General features: G+C 37.1%; 2 protein-coding genes across 2 annotated transcripts in view; both read right to left on the reverse strand.

The window, feature by feature from the left end:
- LOC131048024 (TOM1-like protein 4) overlaps nucleotides 1–17,897 on the reverse strand; it is a 58,220-nt gene extending 40,323 nt beyond the window's left edge. The window contains exons 1-2 of the mRNA XM_057981851.2: nucleotides 17,460–17,897; nucleotides 8,751–8,829 (exon numbers count right to left, since the gene is read on the reverse strand). Of these exons, the coding sequence (XP_057837834.2) occupies nucleotides 8,751–8,829; nucleotides 17,460–17,560 (180 nt within the window). The 5' untranslated portion in view covers nucleotides 17,561–17,897. The remainder of the gene's footprint in view (nucleotides 1–8,750; nucleotides 8,830–17,459) is intronic.
- LOC131060148 (uncharacterized) lies at nucleotides 3,747–6,521 on the reverse strand. The gene is made up of 3 exons (XM_057993262.2): nucleotides 5,341–6,521; nucleotides 4,527–5,225; nucleotides 3,747–4,435 (listed from the first exon to the last, which is right to left on the reverse strand). The coding sequence occupies exons 1-3, from the start codon at nucleotides 6,481–6,483 to the stop codon at nucleotides 4,055–4,057; spliced, it is 2,223 nt and encodes a 740-aa protein (XP_057849245.2). The 5' UTR covers nucleotides 6,484–6,521; the 3' UTR covers nucleotides 3,747–4,054.
- Nucleotides 17,898–18,161: the final 264 nt, after the last annotated feature.

Consider the following 18,161-nt stretch of genomic DNA (forward strand, 5'->3'; position numbering starts at 1 on the left):
ACTTGTTGATTCTACTGGTTCTCAGGAGCTCGCCATGGCCGCTAGGAGTACTTCCATCAGAACTCTTTGGCATCAGCGATATGGGCATCTCAATGTCCACTATCTCTCTCAGTTGGTTCGAGAGGATCTAGTTGTAGGATTACCTGAGATTCAAACTCAGAATCATGGAGTTTGCGGAGTGTGTCAAGTTGGAAAGCAGCATAGGACTCCGTTTTCAGATGGAGACGCTTGGAGAGCATCCAAGGTCCTGCAGCTCATTGATGCAGACATCTGTGGTCCCATGAACACTCCATCCATCACCGGATGCAAGTATTTTCTATTATTTGTTGATGATTTCAGTAGACGCATGTGGGTTTATTTTCTTAAGCAGAAATCAGAGGTGTTCACCATGTTTCAAACGTTTAAGGCCTTAGTGGAAAAAGAGTCTAGCTATCAGATAGTCACTCTTTGGTCCGACAATGGAGGGGAATTTTGTTCTACAGAGTTCACCAACTTTTGTGCATCACATGGCATTAAGCATCAGCTTGCCACACCTTACACCCCGTTGTTGAGCGCAGGAACCGTACAATCACTAAGATGGCTTGGTCTATGTTGGAGCATAGAAATGTTCCAAAACACTTTTGGGCAGAAGCGGTCTTCACTGCAGTCTACCTTCTGAACCGATCTCCCACAAAAGTCATTAAGAAGATGACTCCAGAGGAAGCTTGGTCTGGCAGGAAGCCCAAAATCAGTCATTTGAAAGTTTTTGGCTCTACAGCTTATGTTTGGATTCCAGATGCCACGCGCACCAAACTGGATCCAAAGAGTCAGAAATTGATGTTCATCGGCTACAGTGACAACCACAAGGCATATCGGCTGGTTGATATAGACACTAATCACCTCATATTCAATCGAGATGTAGTATTTGATGAAGAAAGAGGGCCTTTTCAGCCTTCCTCTCCTGATTTGAGCATTGAGGATCACCCTCCAAAGGATGTAAGTATGGGTGTTCGTCTTCCCTTAGCTCCACTTGATGGGAGGGATTTAGTTGACTCTAAAGTTGTGGGGTCTCCCAGGCATGACATTGCACCCCCTGAATTTCCTCAGGATCTTCTCGATCCACATCCAGAGGAGCTTGCTCCAGATATTCCAAGCACTCTTCATCCTGCAGCAGATGTTGGTACTTCTACTCTTCGACCTAAGTGGTGGGCCAAGCCCATTGGTGATCTTCATGATGATGAGCTCATTGAGGGTAGATCTGTTAGAGGTAAGAGCCAGCAACACACAATTAATTTTGCTCTTATGGCCAACCTTCACAGTATTTATGAGCCTCAAAGATATACAGAGGCTAAAGGTGTACCTGAATGGGAAAAGGCTATGGCAGCCGAGCAACATAGTCTTCTGAAAAACAACACTTGGGTATTGTCCGATCTTCCTCCAGGAAAGAAGCCCATTGGCTGGAAATGGGTGTTTAAAGTCAAGTATAAAGCTGATGGAAGTCTTGATAAGTACAAGGCTCGGTTGGTGGCAAAAGGGTTTTCACAGAAGGAGGGCATCAACTATGAGGAGACATTTGCTCCCACAGCCAAGATGAGTACGAAGAAGTCTACATGACGCAACCTCCAGGTTTCAAGGTTGCCGGTAAGGAACACCAGGTATGTAGACTAGTCAAAGCACTCTATGGCCTCAAACAGGCTCCTCGTGCATGGTACATCAAAATTGATAAGTACTTGATTGATCAAGGCTTTCAAAGGAGTCCTTCAAATCCCAATTTGTATGTCAAACATACTAGTGATGATATTCTATTTCTAGTAGTCTATGTTGATGATCTCATCATTACTGGCAATGCAGCACATCTGATCATGCAAGTCAAACAGAATTTGTGTCAGCATTTTGATATGACAGATTTGGGACTTCTCCATTATTGTCTCGGTGTAGAGGTTTGGCAGTCTGATAGCCACATATTCATTTCTCAATCAAAGTATGCCAAGAGCCTACTAGATAAGTTTCGAATGCAAGATTGTAAACTTGCATCTACACCTATGGAGATAGGGCTCAAATTATCAGCCAAATCAGATTCACCTGTAATGGATGAGTCTTCATTCAAGCAACTAGTGGGCAGCCTCATCTATCTCACCACCACTAGACCTGACATCAGTTATGCTGTGAGCTATATTTCTCGCTTCATATCAGCCCCAAAAGTTGAACATTGGGTTGCAACGAAGCGTGTGCTTAGATATGTAAAGGGCACTCCTGATTTTGGCATTCTGTACAGCAGAAGCAAAGATCCTACGCTGGTTGGTTTCACAAGCTAAGATTGGGCAGGTTGTGTTGGTGACAGAAAGTCAACTTCTGGGTATGTTTTCAGCTTGGGTACAGGTGCAGTCACTTGGACCAGCAAGAAGCAACAGGCAAAAGCTCTTTCCTCGACCAAAGCAAAGTATCGGGGAACTATTAAGGCAGCATGTGAGGCAATTTGGCTACGTAGGATGCGCTTGCAGACATGCAAATGTCTCAACCAGGACCTACTCCCTTGTTTTGTGATAATCAAGAGGTTCTAAAGTTAGCCAAAAATCCAATCTTCCATGAGCGGACAAAGCATGTGGAGCTTCATTGTCATTTCATCCGCCAATATGTTGAAGATGGATCAGTGATACTACAATACATTCCTATAGAAGATCCGACTGCAGATATCCTCACCAAGTCCTTGAGCCCGGCAAAGTTTCTCAAATTTAGAGGGCAGCTTGGTGTGATAGATAGCATGACCATTGAAGGAGGGTATTAGAATATTTAATTATATTTTAATCACCTATATTTAGTTCCTTGTTTAATAATCATTTAGCTTTTTAGTTAATTAGCTTTTAAGCTTTATTTAGCATTTAGCTTTTTCTTTTTAGTTAATTAGCTTTCAAGCTTTATTTAAAATTTAGCTTTTTCTTTTTAGTTAATTAGCTTTTAAGCTTAATTTAGCTTTTACGCTTAATTTATCGTTTAGCTCTTTAATCTTTTACTTTAAGGTTATGTTCTAATTATAGAACATCGTCTTGTAACCTCTATATATACATGTGTATATCGTTCAATGTAATCATCCGATTATTGAATCATTCATTCAATTTATTTTTCAGTATTGTGATTGGAGAATGCTTAGTAAGTTTGTGAGATCTTGTAGTAGTACTACCTGTTGAAATAATAGCTAGTTCGGATTACCTTGCAAATCAAATACATGTAACTTGTAATTATATCTTGCTATGAATATTGGGCAAGACCTATATATAATGTAACTTGTGGATAGGACAGGCCCTATATAAATGTAACTTGTAAATGATTATTGGTCTGACCCTCTATTGGGCGCCAACCTTAGATTATTATGAATTCAATTAGCAAGGCCGACCTAAGGCTTCTAGGTTAGTTTGTCACATATATATACAAAGTCATTTACAAGCATCATATACACGGTCACAAAATCATCCTCTCATGATCAGCAAATTACTACTGCTCATCCACAGCAAATTTGTTCTTCTAATCAGCAAACTCATTCAAGGTTTCATCTACAGCTGGCGAATACATCTCTGAGATCAGCAAACTGCTGCTAGGGCTGGCGAATCCACACACAGGGAAGCAAACTTGTTCTAAGAGCTGTGTGTCACCTTCAGACCTAGAGAATATTCTGCATCAGATTGTGAATTTCTCAGATAAGTGTTGTTCATTCTGCTGTGTGCCCTAATTCGGGTTATCTGCTGATTATACCTAAGTTGCCGGTACGGGTACGGGTACGTGGGTACGGTACGCTGGTACGGCATTTTTTTTAGGGGGGGCCTGGGTACGTATGGGTACGTCCGTACAAAAAAAGGTAAAAATCATAAATATATACATATATACACTCTAATAAGTAGAAACAAAAATTAAATTTAGAATCCCACATATCATCCATATGCTAAACAAAACTTGGAACTATCATATATGATTCATATTGATATAACTATAAGTCTATAACAAAATTACAAACTTTGAATGTTATGATAGATATCGAATTCATTGTTCACTGGCTCAACCGTTCAACAATAAAATGACACAACTAATAATCAGCAATAGCATCATATGGGTCACTAGGAAGATCAAGATCAACATCATCATTGACATTAGATGATGTAGGTAGAGTACTGGAACCACATGCAGCCTCACTACCACTTGCACTAGCAGCACATTGGCTATCAGACTCCCCAGAAAGTAAAGATTGTGTGGCAGCTGAAAAATCCAAATCAGTTCGCTCTGGATCTACATCCCAAAACTTTGTGCTCCCATCCTTATACTCATTTTGTTTATGAGTAAGAAGGCGCAAGTTTGAATGCACATAAACGAGCTCTTCTGCCTTACTTGCTGCCAGTCGGTTGCGTTTCACTGAGTGGATAAAGGAGTATGTGCTCCAATTTCGCTCAGATGAAGAGGAACTAGCAACCTATTGAATAATTGACACAAAGTGAGAGGGTGACAATTATAAAATAGTAAAAAATCTAAATTTAGAGAGCAATAAAAATTATGAAACTTACTTGCGATAAAACTTTGATTGCAAGAGTTTGAAGGTTTGGTGATGTATGGCCATTGAGGTACCACCAAGCATGAGAATCCTTTTTATACTTGTCACGGAGAGCGGAAACACTTTGACCATTGGAGGCTACAAAATCAGCAAACTCACTTGTCATTAAATCCTCCATTTCAGAATCTGGGAAGAGTTTAGTAAGTGCTGTCCTACACCCTTCACTGACTTCTGAATCTCTATATGGTGGTACCCTTGATGGCTTAGCAAGCATTTCATCACTATAAAATTTGGGAGTCAATGCAAATGCAAGAAGATGTAGTGGGGTGGTCATTTTGTTCCACCGCTCAACACAAATTGATTGAACCTCTTTGAAGAAAGTTTCTTCGGGATCTTGCTCTTTTGCATTGATGATGGCTTTCATTTTCTCAATCATCGAGTCAATGCCATCATATACCTCTCCCAAACATGGGTGATCCATGTCAGTATAACGGATCATACTCATGATGGGCTCAGTGAAACTCAAAAGATATTCCACTCGATCCCACCAAGTGTCATCTAGGATCATGCGCTTTACATTTGCTGCCCTTTCAGTATTGGATTGCCTCCATAGGGACCAACTTTGACTAATTACCATGCTAGCAAGTGGCTGTCGCACCTTCACAAGTCGCCTCAAGACGATTGTGTTGGATGCAAATCGGGTCTCGGCAACCTATTCAAAAATTAAAAATAAAAATTAGAATACAAAGAAGACATGATAAAAAAATAAAAATTAAGTAACCATCAAAGTGAAATGTAGATTTTAAAAATTGAAGTGTTTCAATTACCTTTAGCAACTCCAACTGTGAAAATGATCTGAAAATGGCCTGTGACATGTTATGGTTTGTGATGAACATTTGGATCTCTTCAGCCTCAACATAAATTTGTTTGATCCAATCTATTTTCCTGCCTATCTTTTGTAGCATGAGGTTGAGAGAGTGGACAGCACAAGGTGTCCAAAATATGTGTTCAAACCGTGTCTCAATCAACATACCTGCAGCTCTACAATTCTTTGCATTGTCCGTTATTACTTGGACAACATTTTGAGGTCCCACATCCTGAATGCATTGTATAAGGATGTTAGCAATAAATTGTGCATCCTTCATCTGTCCCTCACAATCCACAGCTTTCAGAAACATTGCCCCTTTAGGGCACACTGCAATTACATTAATTAATGGCCGATTTTTGGTATCCTTCCATCCATCTGAAATGATGGACACCCCTGTTTGTTTCCATGAATTTCTAATGGGAGCCAATGCATTGTCTATGTTTTTTACCTCCTTTGCTAGTAAGGTGCTACGCACCTTCTCATAACCTGGCCCTGTGTACCCTTGTGGAGCCTCATTTACCTTTTTCAACATATCCTGCCAATATGGTGATCGTACCACATTAAATGACAAACCGTTTGCATATAGACATCTTCCAACGGATTGATCTGCAATCTCTCTAGCATCATTCTTAAATGCTCTCTCTAATGGTCCCTTGCTTCTCTTCACAATAACAGGTTCTTCACTAATTGGGTCCAAGAATGGGTGGCTCTCTACCACGATATCAGGAAAATCGCTATAAGATGGAGAAGTAGGGGGCCTCTTTGATTTACTTCCTCTTCCTGTCAACAAAGGATGGTTTGAGGCACGACCAACTCTTGCATCTGCTTCCTCTTGCTCTCTAATATATCCTGCTATTTCTTGAGGTGACATCCCATTTCCATTCTTTCCTAGACATGGTTTGATTCCTTGTTGGGGAATGGCACAAAAATGGGCTTTGACACGACTGTAGGAGCTAGTTTTTTTCGTACTACAGAAGTTGCATATCCATAAAAATGTTCCACCACCTTTTACTTGGTCTATTATTTTGACATATTTCCATAAAGGTGAATTTGGGTCAGTTTTGAAAGTCCGTTGAGGAGTAGAGCTAGTAGTCGTTGCCATTATGATTTCTACAACAAATTAAAAAATAATTATTAATATTTAATAAATTAATAGTAAACAATAGATTCTAAATGTTAAATATATAAAATTAAATTTAATAATTTATTTAAAATGAAAGTAATTAAATTTTAATTTTTAATTACACAAATTATTATAGACTATAGTTTGTTTAATAGTTTATTAAACAAACTATAGTTTATAATAATTTGTGTAATTAAAAATTAAAATTTAATTACTTTCATTTTAAATAAATTATTAAATTTAATTTTTAAATTTTATATAAATTATTAAATAAACTATAATAAAATTTTACAAACTAATAAATTTTTTTAAAAACTATAATAAAATTTTACAAACTAATAAATTTTTTTAAAAACTATAATAAAATTTAATTTTTTAACAAACTATGATCATTATTTTAACAAACTTAAAAAAAATTTAAAATTTAAAACCTGCGCTGGTTGTCAGCCGTCGCCCTCCTGCCTGGCACCTCCCGTCTCGCCTCTCTGTGCCGTCCTCGTGCCTCCGTCGTGCCTTTGTGGCGTCGCGCCTCTGTGCCGTCGTCGCGCCTCCGTTGCGCCTCCTGCCCGAGCGCCTCCGTCGAAGCCTCTGTGCCGTCGCGCCTCCGTTGCGCCTCCTGCCCTAGCGCCTCCTCTCACCTCTGTCGTTGCGCCTCCTCTCAAACCTGCATTTTTCGATTTTCCTCTCACTGTTTCGCGTGGAATAATGATTTCGCGTTTTTTAATTTTAGCTTTGCTTTAGGTTTAAAACGTGAAAAGACATGATTCGACCCGTAAAAAAACCCTCGAAATTTGTGTCCGATGCGGATTCGTCAAAAAAACCTTATGGAATCGCCACGTCTACACCGGATGCGTCTGGAATCGGGACTCCAAAAACGGATGCGTTTCAGGAGGCAAAAATCAGTACCCTGTCCGAATCCACAGGGATTCCGAGGCGAATCCGAATCCGATACGTATCGTATCCGGATTCGGGGGCAAAACCTGAAGTACCGGTAACTTAGGATTATACCACTTCATGTGTGAAGTGAAGTTGTAAGACTTATACTGATGTCTGAGTTAAGTGTTTTTCACCTCCAAGAGGGAGGTTTTCTTAAGGTACTGCTGCGTTATGTATGTTTCCTTTGTTATTTTCTGCTTACTGTTATCAGTCTGATCTTAAAATTAACACTACCCCTGTTATAAGTTTTTATATCCAATTTGTATAAGCAGCCATGTCAGAAATATGTTCCTAAACATCCAATGTGACAAAGAAAGAAAATATATTAATGTCCACAAATGACCAAAAAGAGATCAATGGGACTGAAACATACAGCAGGTACAATAGCAATGAACCAGGGTAAAAAAAGGCCCTAGACATTAGTCATACACACGTGGGAACAAAAAAAGAAAAAGGCACATCCCCAAGCAAGTCCAAAATTAGGGGAAGACCAAGCACATCCCCAAGCAAGTCCAAAGAAGGGGAAGACCAAGGCTAATATGATCAAAGAAGTGTTCTCATGGAAGCACTTTGAAGGACGCAAGTTTAATATGACAATGAATGCAATGGTGGTGTTCCAGAGGCAACAGGATCATCGAACAAGAGCATACTGCTGCTCTTTTATGTTTTTTATCCCTTTTGTTTCAGTGCTTACAAAACTATTTTAGCCTTATAATAGTGGTGTGAAATTTGGGGCCTTGGAACAGAAGGTTGCAATGGCAATTTCAAAGGGCTCAAAGAACGTATATTAAAGAAGCTGACAGTGAATCGAGATTGGTTGTCTATAAAGTCACCCCTACAAAAAGTTCACATTTTCATTACTGCTCAAAAACTGTGCATGACTCCATCATGTCCCATCATTAATTTTGGCCTGATTTCCATTAGGAGTTTCTTTTATGATGTCCAAAATGACATCTTAGGAAAACATGCACAGATTTGCACATCAGCTCCAACAACACAAATGAAGATAGATCAAATCAAAATCTAGTGGATACAAACATTTGAGTATAAAGCATTCAGGTTTTTAATTTATATTTCTGATATCTCATATGGTAGTTGGTCTTTATGATAAGTACAGTGCATTATATTCAAGTTTGGTAACATTATTTTTCTTTACTTTATAAGAAGCTTCTCCTAGTGTTGCTCTTGTAATTCTTTGTGAACTCTATTGGCTATCTTAACAAAATCTATACTGTTTTTATTAAAAATCCAACGTAAACTACCAAAAGTTTTGCCTAATTTGCCATGTTAAATTTTTCTAAATTACATACCGTGAGAGAAAGAAGTTGTATTTTAGGGTTCTTGTTCCCAAGGCGCTTCTTCACTGCTTTGACTACATCCTTTGCTTGTCTGTTTATAACGAAAAAAAGCCATCACAATTGTAAGTGATCTTATATAATTTACAATAGGAACTACAGCTCAAGAATATCACAATATGTTTAAGAGAATGCTTTGTTTGATCTTTTATTTTTTTAAAGTACAAAGAAACCAATAAAAAAGGAATCAAATCAAATCATATAAAGATACAATCAAACATTTCTAAAATAATTAACATAAATTACGAGAGAAAACTAGGCTCAAAATGCAAAAGGAAAATTGTCTAATTGCAGAATGAAAGACATGCTAAGATAGGGAGAAACATGGAAATCTGGGAAACATTAATTAAAATCACATAATTTGTTCATGAGATTAAAAAAAGAAATCTAATAAGTACTTAAACTGATGGATAATGTAGTTTCAGTCTCTTTGGGGCAAATAAAGGATACCTACTAGCTGGGGTAGCTTTGAAACTCTTGATGAAGGAACCACAAGTATTATATCAAGGCACTCAACCATCCTAGTTCTACTTTGACCATTTTAAAGAGCATTCTTCACAAAAGCAGTGATGGAAAGTGGGGCAAGGAGTAAAGGGCAAACAGGGGAGATTGTTGAAAAGATACTTCTCTGCTGAAAATGTAGAGGTGGGATTATAATGTGCTTATCTTTGAGCAGAAAATCTTTCTGGAGAATTTGTGAAATGGATCTGGGTTTGATGAATAGGAGTTTCAGATGAGGGGATTTTGCAAGCCACAGGGTCAGGAGTGGGGTCTAAGTCTCTTGAGAGGTTTCTAACTTCTGCTGTTGTAGATTAGCTCAGCATGGAATTTCTTATAATGTGTTTACCTTTGACCAGAGAAACTCCATGGAGAATTTTTAAATGAATTTGGGTTTGATAAAGGAGGAGATTTCACTGAAGAAAGAGTCAAGGTTGGGATTTAAGCCATGAGAGGGTTCTCATGCTAGTGAAGATTCACCATGCACAAAATCTCCATGTAATGAATTTGGGTTTGATAATGAAGAGTTTAAGATGAGAAGATTTCACCGAAGTAAGAGTTAAGGTCAGAATTTAGGTCTTTGAGAAGGTTCTGCTTCTGAAGATACACTATGCAGAGAATCTCAATTCTACAGTTGCTTCCCCAGTGGTTGGTAAAAAGAGCCTGCCCATTGAAAAAGACCTCTGGTGCAGGAGCATGCAGGCAGACTGGCAATCAGCACCAACCAAAAACATTTCATGTTCATTTGATTTGGTTTGGTTTGGTTTTCAGTTCTGGTCGGCATCTCTCTATTTGGCTAGCTGTGATAAGCAAGTTAAAATAAAACCACTACTCTCTGAAGTGGAAGCTTGGAACAGTGTTGTTCATATTAGCAGCAAGAGATATCTTTCTCCTGACTGCCGCATTCATCATCAATAATACTTTGTTTAATAACCTCCTTATTGCTGACCTTCATCTACGATTTCTTTTCTATTTGTTTTTCCTCATGTTAATGTATTAGTTAGTATTAACTTCTTTAACTAATATTTAATTAGTATTGAAAGAGTGTTGATCGGATTTATCTATCCTTATTGCACCCTTTGGTTGACAGGGTACCCCAATTGGGGTCATGTCCCTTCATTTGTCTTGGACGGGTATATCATGTGTTCGATCCAAGCTTTAGAAGATATATCATGGTCGAAGTATATACTGCATAAAGATTCATATAATACTTGATAGGAATTTGTTGTATATATGTGTGATGTTCGTGGAGATATAGCTGTGAATATTCTGTATTATCTTCAGGGGTTATTTGCTGTTCATATGCTGCGATCCCTGTGTATCCCTTGCTGTGCACATTCATGTAATACTGTCGAAACAGATCTAATGTGTGGATCATTGATATATATATATATATATATGTATATATGCTGTGCACATTCAGATATAACTTGAATATATACACTGAGGTTTTTTTTTGCTAGAAGTCAACAGACTAAAAAAAAACTTTCAAACCAATCTACATCCTCAGAATATAAAACATATTACTTCAGAATTGATATATTTCAAAGAAATATTATTCTGAAATTCTGAAAATTGAATTCTGATCCAAAATTTAACAAGTGCATGGACATGCATCAATTCATAAAGAATTTTACCACAAGTTGTAGTTGTGACTGCCTTGGTAGACATGTATATGAAATGTGGAAGCAAAAACTTGGTACGTGAACTGTTTGACAAGGTTTTAATTACTTTCAAACAAATACAATTGGCTGGTTCAAACAAATACAACCAGCATCCATCAAAGCCAAACACAGCAACCTTTGCCAGCATCCATCAAACATGTGCCAAAATGGGAGCCTTGGAACCAAGCCTTAGAAACTTCCAGACAAATAACAGGTGTAAAACTAAAATGTATTTGTTGGAAAAGCTCAGAAATTTTTGTTCAAATACAAATGACAGGTACTGATCAGCTTCCTTTTCTCATGTGATGAAGGGATAAGTGGAGCGTGTGGAGGCATCATGGGAAAAACCAAACAAAAAGATTGGAATGTGAAGTGTAAACGGTGGAACAGAAACAGCCCTGCACAAACAAAACAGAGAAGATAGCATGGACAAGGAAATATGTTGTGTAAGATTTTGATCATGTGTGTAGGAGAGAAACCAAATTGGGCTTCAAGCTATTGCATAGTAATGTGAATTGGCTGTGATTTGAAGACTAAGGGGGTGCATAAGATGAGAAGACAAAAGGCTCAGGGTCGATGGCAAAAGTAAATCAAGAGAAACTAAAATGCAAGAGGCGGTGAATAAAATAACAGAGGTTTTAAAAACGCCACAAATGAAACAAATGGCACAATCAAACCATGAAGAATATGAATAGGCATCGAAGGGCAATATGAAACAAGGAAAACCTTTGCAGATGAAAAGGCAACAAGAATGTAAGAAAACACCTGCGCAAGAAGGCTGCATTGTAAATTATAAACTAATAAATAAAAGTGAAGCATTAGTAAAAGAAGTTGAAAAGCCTGTGGCAAAGAGAATATAAGAAAGAGAGCATGCAGGCAAACAAAGGGGGAGTCGACCAAGTAAGGGAGTTGGGAATCGATCAAGACGGTGGAGTCGGCCAAATACAGAGAAAGACGACGGCTGTGTAGAACATAACAGAGAAGTGTGGGGCCTGCAAAAAGGAGGCTATGCAGGGGAGAAGGTACTGTTTGTTGAGTAGAAGATTACAAAGTGTGTGTGCGTGTAAGAAGAATACCAGGGTTCGCAGATTGGGATTACCTTGGTTTGCAGATTGAAACCAAAAACAAATTAAATTGCAGAGAAGAAGAGCATTAAGAGAGTGCGCAGAGAAAGCTAATTTTGTTGTATGTTGTTGAAGTATTTGATGGAATAAAAGTTGTTTCTTGTTGTAAACTATGTGCTGTTAAAGAACAGAGAATCTCCGTTTCTGCATTTATGTTTTGAGTTTTAAGGTTATCAGACGGGGAGTATTTTCTGTCTTGCATCAACCTCCATGTGGAAGAGATAGAGTGCCCATTAAAAAGTGCACGCAGTGGTGAAAATCTTAGAGGAAAACAATGTGACGATAGGGCACAAATTGATATAAATTGTCCATTCATAAATAAGAAAAGTTTGAAATGCAGAGTAGCATTGGAAGAACATATAAGATGCTGCAAGAAGGTAGTGATTGTTTCTCGAGTTTCCATGAGTCCTGCTACCCCGAGGTGCAAGGCATTAAAACTGTTTAGAGTAGATCCTGATGAGGGTTTGAGCAAGCATCTTGTTGATTTGTTACATTTGTGTAGCATCATTTGTCTCTACAACACTTCTGTGTTATAAATTAGCTCTACTACTGGGATTACCATGTATCCTGGATGAACCCAGACTGGTCCAGGCCAGGTTTTAATTCCAATACATGTATGGCACTGGCCTGTCCATTCAACATACCAAGACAGAATGTTCAAGATGGGGCCATTTGTGTAGCATCATTTGTCTCTACAACACTTCTGTGTTATAAATTAGCTCTACTACCGGGATTACCATGTATCATGAATGAACCCAGACTGGTCCAGGCCAGGTTTTAATTCCAATCCATGTATGGCCCTGGCCTGTCCATTCAACATACCAAGACAGAATGTTCAAGATGGGGCCATGCTTGGGGAGAACCTGCAAACTTTCAATAAAAAAGAATTTTTAAGAGAGAAGAAAAATTACTAACTATAAATTGCATTTTTGTTTCAAACAAAAAATGAAATAAAAGCTAACCCTAAAAGTCCATTTTTTGAAAGATTTAGAGCTTGGTTAAAAGTGGTAAATTATGAAAAACAGCATGTACCATGAAGGTCCTCTGAACCTAATAGGAGCTGCCATACCCAAATCCATACTCAACTTCTAAAAAGCAAAACATAAAAAATTGCATTGGGCTATGTCCGATAGTCATGCCTTCAAGTATAGGTAGGGTTCCATGCAACACACATATATTGTCAAAATGTCATGTGCCAAAAAATTTCTCCAACCTATTTCAATCAAAAATTTGGGCAAAACAAGATAAAATTCAAGAAACAGTAGCTTACGAATTTCTACCAGTAAACCATGATCAAGAAATGAGAAAAAAAAACATGAAGGAAGAAATGTAATCATAATTTGCATTTAACCATAGCATTAATCAATAGGACCTGTATGTGCATTCATGTGCTGTCTAACTATTTGTTAAGTAACAACAATATATCAGCACATGATCATGTAAAACTATTGATAAATAATCACGATACCTTCAAAGGAAATATAAAGGTATAATTCATAATGTCCACCATATGAATCATCTCAGTCATATTAAAAGTAATTTCTCCAATCTCCAATTTTCAACTAAAGTAAATTCAGAGAAATAAGATCTTGCATAAACTTTAGTAGAAAGTTGAGATGGGCGAGGTTATGTAGACTTCAATAAGAATTAAGATAATAGTAGTTTGAACCTTAATTCTGTTGAAGTATGTAGCGGCGGGAGATATATTCCTAATTTCCTTGAGAGGCTGATGCTCATTAAGAATCGCCACCCACTTTAAATAATGTTTATTCTGTTATTAAGAAGACGTATCTCTTAATGTTGACTCAAGGAGGAGTCACCTCTATTAATTTATTAAAGAGACGTCTCTCTTCACATTTGAATGATTGCCTCTATTGGAGGCCAACTATTCAAGAAGGGGTACGATCCACATATTTATACATAAGGCTGGCTCATTCACTTGCATCGAACACACACATACATTCTTCAGTTCGCTTCATACACAGCAGTTTGAATACCTGTTCAAGGAGATTAATACTTGCTCTGGTTAATAAAGAGGTGCTCTTGTATTAGTTGCAGATCAATCTGGTAACTGATCTCATTATTGGCCTTGTGTTTGGCCACATTGTAATCAAATTGTTTCAATATATATAAGAAATATCGTTGCTGGGTTATTCCCTTCAAGTGGGAGGGTTTTCCCAGGGTATATTGCTGTGTCAATTGTTCAATAATTGATCGATTTCTGCTTAATTTAATTCTGATCATGAAAACAACAAATTCTAAAAACAACTCTTGGCAAAATCCAAAAATGTTTGAATAAAAATATTCAATTAACTAGAAGAAAATAAAAGCTTTGATTATTAACATTTAAAGCAGCAAAAGCTAAGCACCAAAGCCATAAAAAACTTTTTAGAGTGAATGGTAATATAATAATAGCCTAAAAGCAGTTTGATTCGAGTGCAAATTTAAAGATCCAAGTGTTAAGGTATTGATGGATACAAATTCTCCGACATTTAGAATTCATAAAAGCTTAACCAATGGGTGTCAAATACGATGAGTTTACGCATTAGGAATCATGGGTATTCCCCAGTAAAGTCCCATGTCAAAAACAGGGGAGATATAATAAAGTGCTAAAATTCAGTAAATGTCACATGCAACTTCAAAGGTATTGCATTCCCTGAAGGAAGGAGACAGAAGGGGCCAGGTGCAAGTCCTAGGTGAATTTAACAGACAAGATGAGATACCCCTTGATCTTGGCAACAAAGTTGAAGGTTACCAAAATCAAAACAAACATATAGGCTTCAAAATTTTACATATAAATAAGATGCAGGAATGATTCAAACAAAACATTCAAATCTCAAAATTTTGTATTTATTTTCAGCATATTAAGTATATATGATCAAGAGGATCTAGTATGACCAGATAAAAATTTTAAAAATTATGATAATTCAAATTTTTTCCATAAATTGCATTCATTAATATTTTTTAAGGCAATGAAGTAAGCCTAGAAACACTTGCAGGAGCCTAAATTAGCTATTGGTCAGTGGATATTCTGTCAAAAAAATTAAATGAATTACATGTTAGATATATAATTTAAGGAAGCGATGATTCCAAACCAAAAATCAAATATCCAGAATTTAAGATAATGGACCATTGGAATCATTTGAAATAGGACTAGAAACAGGCATAAATTTTAATTTGAACAAATATTTACCCATGAGTCAGCCATGATTCAAGAGAGTAACAACAGATTGAAATTTAATAAAAATTATAAAAGGGGGCATATTCTAGATTTACTAAATATATATAACCAAGAAGCAGGCACGGGGTCAAATTAGCATATTTTAGATTTACTAAATATATAACCAGGAAGCAAGCACCGGTCATATAAAATATTGAAAAAACTAAACTTTAAAGGTAATAGCCATCAAAAATCATTACAATAAGTAAATAAAAAAAAATAACTCAGTTTTAAATTTTACTTGGAAAACATTTTATCAAGAACTAATTAATGTAACCCAAGCCTATCCCAACAGACAAGGTCATTGGAATCCTTTTTTTTTTTTAAAGGAATAAAATTTAAATATATGCATAAATTTTAAGAAGAAAAACTATTTAACGAGGCAGAATTTATTCAACAAAATTTCTGAAACTTATAGATGATGGATGTAAATTTTGTTAAAAATTAGAAACTTGCATAAATTTTAGATTTACTAAATATATAGCCGAGAGCAAGCACAATTTGTATGAAATATTGAGAACCTATAGTTTAAAAGTAACAGCCATCAAAAATCATTACAAAAAGTAATTAACTCAGCTTTTATTCACAGAACATTTTATCAAGAACTAATAACTACGCACTAAAGCCCAAGCCTACCCCAATGTTCTTTATAGGCTCTGCTCTAATGCTTACTGTATCATTCTAAGTCAGACAAGTTGAGCTCAAGTGGTAAAAGTATTGGAACTTTCAAAGTCAACCCTGGCTTCAAATTCCAACAAGACAATGTATAGTATTCAAAATTGATCAAAAGATAGTACGCTGGGTCAAATAGACAAGGGCAGGTGCCAGGCAATTCAAATGTAACATATTCAATTATATCAGGCCAAAACAAAGTCAAATGGGTTGAGCCCGAATGGGATAAACCCAAATGGTAGAACATCAGGGTTTCGTTGACAAGAACCGTGTTCAAATTCACACAGAAGTTCAAAACATGTTAGAAGCTAATACGTACAAATGTTGAATGATTAAAATTTGAATCAGATTAAATAACACACTCAATTCTTAAAGTGGCCCACCCAAACAAAAAATACAGGTGCAAGCTCTGTTGAGTGTATAAATGAGGTAAACGACTACATCCAATTTTGGGTGTGGCAAATCCTGATGAACAAGGCCAAGTGCAAGTGCTGTTATCTGCTTAAATCAAGTAAACTACAACATTTGATAAGCAAACCCCGACAGTCAAGACCAGGTAAGAGTGCTGTGGAATGAACAAATCAGTAGACTGCAATATACAGTTCTGGGTGTGGTGAACCCCAGAGGACGAGGATAACTGCAAGTGGTGTTCAGTGTTTGAAACAGCTAACTATCACATCCAATTCTAGGTGTGGAGTTTACCAAGGGAGGAGGAGTGTTTAAATTATGTATAATACTGCATCCAATTAAGGAGAAGGAGCGTTTAAAATTTGTTAAATACCAAATCCAATTCTTCGTGTGGCAAATCACAACAGACAAGGACAGGTGTAAGTGTTGTTGAATCATAAATTGGGTAAACTACTGCATCCAAGTGTGGATGTGACAAAGCCAACAGGCAATGCTGGATGCAATTGCTATCGAGTGTTTAAACTAGATAAAAATACCACATCCAACTCCAGGTGTGGCTAACCACACCACAGGAAACCAGGTACAAGCATTGTGAGAATTTAAGGAGGCTCAATTGTGGCATCTAAGCGAAGGGATCCAAGTAAGAAGGATTTGACCAATTAAAAAGAAATTGATGGACCTTGGTGGTCGCTTCTAAGTCGGCTGACTATCCATAAGGGAATTTTCCATTTAATTAAGGCCAATACAAACATTATCGTCCATACATATAAGTAACACATGTGAAGCAAATATGTAATGGAAATACAGAAAGGCTGAAACACGGATTTGAAAACTCCAAATTCAAGGTGTCAGAGAGGCAGGGATGATTTAAGAAACAAATTTAAATAAACAAGGTCAACCATTCCATGGTGTAAAGCGGCAAGTGTGATTCACGTACACAATTTAAAAAAATCTAAAGACGGGTGAATTCATTTAGTAAACAAACTAAATAAATGTCAATATCATGATTAAAATTACATCGAGATGAATATGACAAATTTTCAAAACGAAAAAGAAAAACAAATAATATTGTACGTACCCTGGATCGTGGTTAATGATGTCGCAGATCTCAATATTCATCGCCCAATCCGGGCCAATCAACATATCATTCGTCGCTCTATCAACGAGAGCGGCCGCCATAATTCTTTCTGTATATTTACAGAACAAATAACAAAAGATCTGTACTTCCTCCAACAGAAAATTAAACCCTCTCCCTTGAAACGAAAAAAGCAAACCCTGTCTGAAAACTCAATTAATCAACCAGACGTCTGTGGATCGAAACCCTCCGTGACCGAATAAAATAAATAAATAAATGTCTCTTTGATAGCTCAGAATTCAGCTTTTAAAACTAAAACCGCACAAATTTTATCCTCGGAAATTATTCAGGAGCCCAGGCTGCGCAAGCTTTGCACAAATTCTGCAATAACGCTTTGAGAAAAAATTATTATCGATTTGTCTGGTTTTATTTCCCAGGCTTTAGTAAAATTAAAGACAAAAGCATCGAATAAAAGTTGTGGGACGGCGGGCCAATGCTGTCTTTACACGTATCTTGGATCGATGTTGCGTGTTTGCTTTCGTATGGTGTAATGTTAAAATATGGGATCGTGAGCGTGGACCGGACCCCGAAAGAGCAAAAAATAAAACTATATTTGTGAGGGCCCCAATTGTACATATTGGGTCTGTACTTTTGGGCATCTAGGTACATATGTTGGGAATGTAGGGGTGATTCAAGCAAATATTT

Source organism: Cryptomeria japonica, chromosome 6 (genome assembly GCF_030272615.1).
Source record: "Cryptomeria japonica chromosome 6, Sugi_1.0, whole genome shotgun sequence".
Lineage (NCBI taxonomy): Eukaryota > Viridiplantae > Streptophyta > Pinopsida > Cupressales > Cupressaceae > Cryptomeria > Cryptomeria japonica.